This window comes from Nicotiana sylvestris, chromosome 2 (genome assembly GCF_000393655.2).
Source record: "Nicotiana sylvestris chromosome 2, ASM39365v2, whole genome shotgun sequence".
In the NCBI taxonomy this organism is placed as follows: domain Eukaryota; kingdom Viridiplantae; phylum Streptophyta; class Magnoliopsida; order Solanales; family Solanaceae; genus Nicotiana; species Nicotiana sylvestris.
The window spans coordinates 17,667,627-17,672,042 of NC_091058.1; the positions used below are offsets into that span (position 1 = coordinate 17,667,627).

Genomic DNA, 4,416 nt, shown 5'->3' on the forward strand with positions numbered 1-4,416 from the left:
GGAGATCTTCCATCGGGGGAGGAGGTAGATGACAATATTGACGATGAGGTACCTATAATGCCTCAAGCTCAAAGGAGGGGCTGCTAGGACAATGATAATGTTCCAGACACTCCACCTCCACCTCCAAGAGTGGCTCCTCAGGTGCTTCCAAACCAAAGATATGCTAGTGCAATTGTCCCACCCCGGTTTCGGGCGAGCAATTTCCAAATTACAAATGTGATGCTGAATTTGTTGGAACAACGAGGGTATTTCATAGGTTCTCCCCATCAAAATGCTTACAAACATCTTAAGGGTTTCATGGATACATGTTGGGGAGCAAGCAAACAAATGTGTCAGAGGATGCACTTCGGTTGAGATTATTCCTTTTTTCACTTAGAGGGAAGGCTTTGGATTGGCTTGAAAGGCTTCCAAACCATTCCATCACTACTTGGGATGAGTTGGCGGATAAATTTATTGCAAAGTTTTTCTCGCCGGGCCACATGGCGACCTTGAGGGATGAAATCTTAGCTTTCAAATAGGAGCCCAACGAACCACTGCATGAGATATGGGAGAGATACCGGACCATGGTAAAGGAATGTCCAAATAATGATATGACTGAGGCAATGATACAACAAACATTCTACTGAGGCATTAACACAATAAATCAGTGCATAGTGAACCAACTCACCGGGGGCAATTTCTTGAACACACTATATGATTAGGCTAATGCAATATTGGATGAGATTGCTGACACATCTTACGCTTGGCAAAGTAGATCCAATGTGCCACAGGGTGACCCCACAGTCATTCACTTGCACAAAGAGCTCCATGATCATGGGTAGACAATAGCAAAACTGACAACAACAATGAACCAGCTAGCAAAGGGATAATTATAGCAGGTTCAATCTCCACGACAAGTAAATGCTACGGAGGGTGTCAACATGTTAGTGAACAAAAAAAGACAAAGAGATCAACAGAACTAAGGGAGTTCGGAACAATATGACACGATAGTGGTGGGTTCCAATATGATGGGTATGATGAGAAGAATAAAGAAGTGCAATATGTGAACAACTATCAAGGCCAAATAGGCAATTCTTCTAACCAACAATAATGGAGACCCTAAGGCAATTGGGGAAATCAACAACAACATGGGAATAGTAATTAGGGGAACAACAACCAAAATGCAAATTGGGGCAACCAGAACCATAATTAGAACAATCAGGGTAATTGTAGTGGCAACAACAACAACTGGGTGGAAACAACAATCAGGGTGGTTGGAACAATAACAACAAAGGCAATCGGGGGCAAGGCTTTCAAAGGCCCCCAATATATCAACAACTGAACAATCCACCCCCATTTCCATCCCAAGGTCCTAGTTCTTCCAACAATGAAATGGGGAGAATCGAAATGATGTTTGAACAAATGATGAAAAAAAATTCTGACTCTGATGCCCAGTTGGCATCCCACAATACTTCAATTAGAAAATTGAAGGTTCAATTAGGCCAAATCTCACAATCTTTGAATACTCGCCCTAAGGGGGCTCTACCTAGTGATACGGTAGTCAACCCGAAGGGTGGGAACAATTCCGGGCATGTAATGGCGGTAACTACAAGAAGTGGATGAGGCGGTGATGTGAATGCCTCCAAACAAAAAGAAATTTTGAGTGATGAAGTTGAGTTGCAAGAGGATGAAATCCCTTTGGTGGTTGAGAATGTGATTGATGAGAACATGAATGAGAAAGTGAGGATTGATATCCAAGATACCGAGGTGAAAACTCAGAATGATGTGAACCCGTTTAGGGAACACGTAATAGATATGCCGGAAACGGTTGTTCCTAAAGCCATGGCTCCTTTGCCAAGGCCACCTCTACCTTATCCTCAAAGGCTCGCGAAGTAGAAAAATGAGAACCAGTTCAAGAAATTTATTGACATGATGAAGAGCTTATCAATTAATGTGTCGTTGGTGGAGGCTCTAGAACAAATGTTGGGGTACGCTAAGTTCATGAAAGACTTGGTGACAAAGAAAAGATCCATGGATTGTGAGACCATCAAGATGACCCACCAAATTAGTGCAATTGTGTATTCGATGGCTTCAAAGCTTGAAGATCCCAACGCTTTCACCATTCCTTGCACCATTAGGAATGCAGACTTTGCAAAAGCTCTATGTGATTTGGAGGCGAGTATCAACTTAATGCCTTACTCCATTTTCAAAACTTTGGGTATTGGGCAACCGAGGCCGATTTCCATGAGATTGCAAATGGCGGATAGAACAATGAAGATGCCGCTTGGTATTATTGATGATGTTCTTGTTCGGGTGAACAAGTTCACTTTGCCTGCTAACTTTATGATATAGGACTACGAGGTTGATTATGAGGTTCCTATCATATTTGGAAAACCTTTCCTTGCAACTGGGAAGGCCTTAGTTGATGTGGAAACAGGGGAACTCACCTTCCGGGTGGGTGATAAGAAAGTGGTCTTTCATGTATGCAAGTCAATGAAGCAGCCCAATAGTTCTGAAGTGTGCTCTTTTGTGGATCTTGTCACGGCAGTGATAGTTGATGATACTAGTGCAATGATCAATGTGAAGGACCCTCTAGAGGTGGTATTGTTGAATCTTGATGTAAATAAGGATGAAGGCTGGGTGGAGTGTGTCAATGCTTTACATGGAATGGGCTTTTACTCTTATGAGCCTCAGAAAGTCTCCTTGGATCTTGAGAATAGGAAGACTACACCAATAAAACCCTCAATTGAGGAACCTCCCGTGTTGGAGTTGAAGCCATTGCCTTCTTACCTCAGGTATGAATTCTTAGGCCCTAGTTCAACTTTGCCAATTATTCTTACCTCTTGTCTCACTAACATACAGGTAGATTCCACATTAGCGGTGCTCCAAAAATGAAAGAAGGCAATTGGATGGACCTTAGCTGATATTCGGGGGATAAGCCCCGCCTTTTGTATGCACACGATTATTCTTGAAAATGATGCAAAGCCCTCCATGGAACATCAAAGGAGGTTGAACGAGGCAATGCAAGAAGTTGTAAAAAAGGAGGTGATCAAGTGGTTGGATGTCGGGGTTGTGTACCCCATCTCTGATAGCTCTTGGACTTCGCCGGTACAATGTGTGCCGAAGAAGGGTGGCATGACCATGGTTACCGATGCGCAAAATGAGTTGATTCCTACCAGGACTGTCACCGGATGGAGGGTGTGCATGTATTACCGCAAGTTGAATAAAGTGACCTGCAAGGATCACTTTCCATTGCCTTTTCTTGATCAGATGCTAGACAGACTTGCTGGGCGTGCCTTCTACTGTTTTTTGGATGGGTATTCTGGGTACAACCAAATTTTGATTGCTTTGGAAGATCAGGAGAAGACCACATTCAATTGTCTGTATGGTACCTTTGCCTTTTCTAGGATGCCATTTGGGTTGTGTAATGCACCAGCTACATTCCAGCGGTGTATGATAGCCATATTTACCGACATGGTGGAGGACACTTTGGAGGTGTTTATGGACGAGTTTAGTGTTGTGGGTGACTCGTTTGATGAATGTTTGAAAAATCTTGATAGAGTGTTGTCCCGTTGTGAAGAAACCAACCTTGTGCTTAGTTAGGAGAAATTCCACTTCATGGTTGAGGAGGGCATAGTCCTCAGCCGTAAAATTTCAAAGCACGGTATAGAGGTGGACAGAGCTAAAATTGAAGTGATTTCAAGGCTCCCTCCCCCTGCTTCAGTCAAGGGAGTTAGAAGTTTTCTTGGGCATGCAGGGTTTTACCGGAGATTTATCAAGGACTTTTCAAAGGTAGTAAATCCCTTGTGCAAGTTATTGGAAAAAGATGCCAAGTTCGTGTTCAATGAGGGATGTATGCAAGCCTTCGAACTCCTCAAGCACAAGTTGATCACCACTCCTATTATTACCACACCCAATTGGAGCTTGCCTTTTGAGCTTATATGTGACGTGAGTGATGTTGCGATTGGGGCGGTCTTGGGTCAAATAGTGAATAAAATGTTTCATCCGGTGTATTATGCGATCAAGACAATGAATGATGCTCAAGTGAATTACATGGTGACTGAAAAAGAGTTGTTAGCTATTGTGTTCACAATGGAGAAATTTCGGCCGTATCTCATGGGCGCCAAGGTCATAGTTCATACCGATCTTGCCGCACTCCGATACTTGATGACGAAGAAGGATTCCAAAGCTAGGCTGATGCGATGGGTTTTGTTACTTCAAGAGTTTGATTTGAAGATTATGGACCGGAAAGGGTGTGAACACCAAGTGGCGGACCACTTGTCCTGCTTGGAGGAGGAGGGAAGCCTCGTGATGGCCTAGAGATCAATGATTCATTTCCCGATGAGCAACTCCTTTCTGTGTCGGTGAATGGTATGCCATGGTTTGCGGACATTGCTAATTTCCTTATGACTGGTATTGTCCCGTGTGAGCTCTCTT

The 4,416-nt window shown here is 43.5% G+C and overlaps 1 protein-coding gene across 1 annotated transcript; it reads left to right on the forward strand.

The window, feature by feature from the left end:
- The first annotated feature begins 1,908 nt into the window (after positions 1–1,908).
- On the forward strand, positions 1,909–2,331 carry LOC138883084 (uncharacterized). The gene has a single exon (XM_070163745.1). It carries the CDS (start codon positions 1,909–1,911, stop codon positions 2,329–2,331), a length of 423 nt encoding a protein of 140 aa, XP_070019846.1.
- The last annotated feature ends 2,085 nt before the right edge of the window (positions 2,332–4,416 follow it).

Excerpts from the sequence above, each read along its gene's own strand:
- LOC138883084 (XM_070163745.1), top strand. The coding sequence starts at position 1,909 with ATGATGAAGAGCTTATCAATTAATGTGTCGTTGGTGGAGGCTCTAGAA.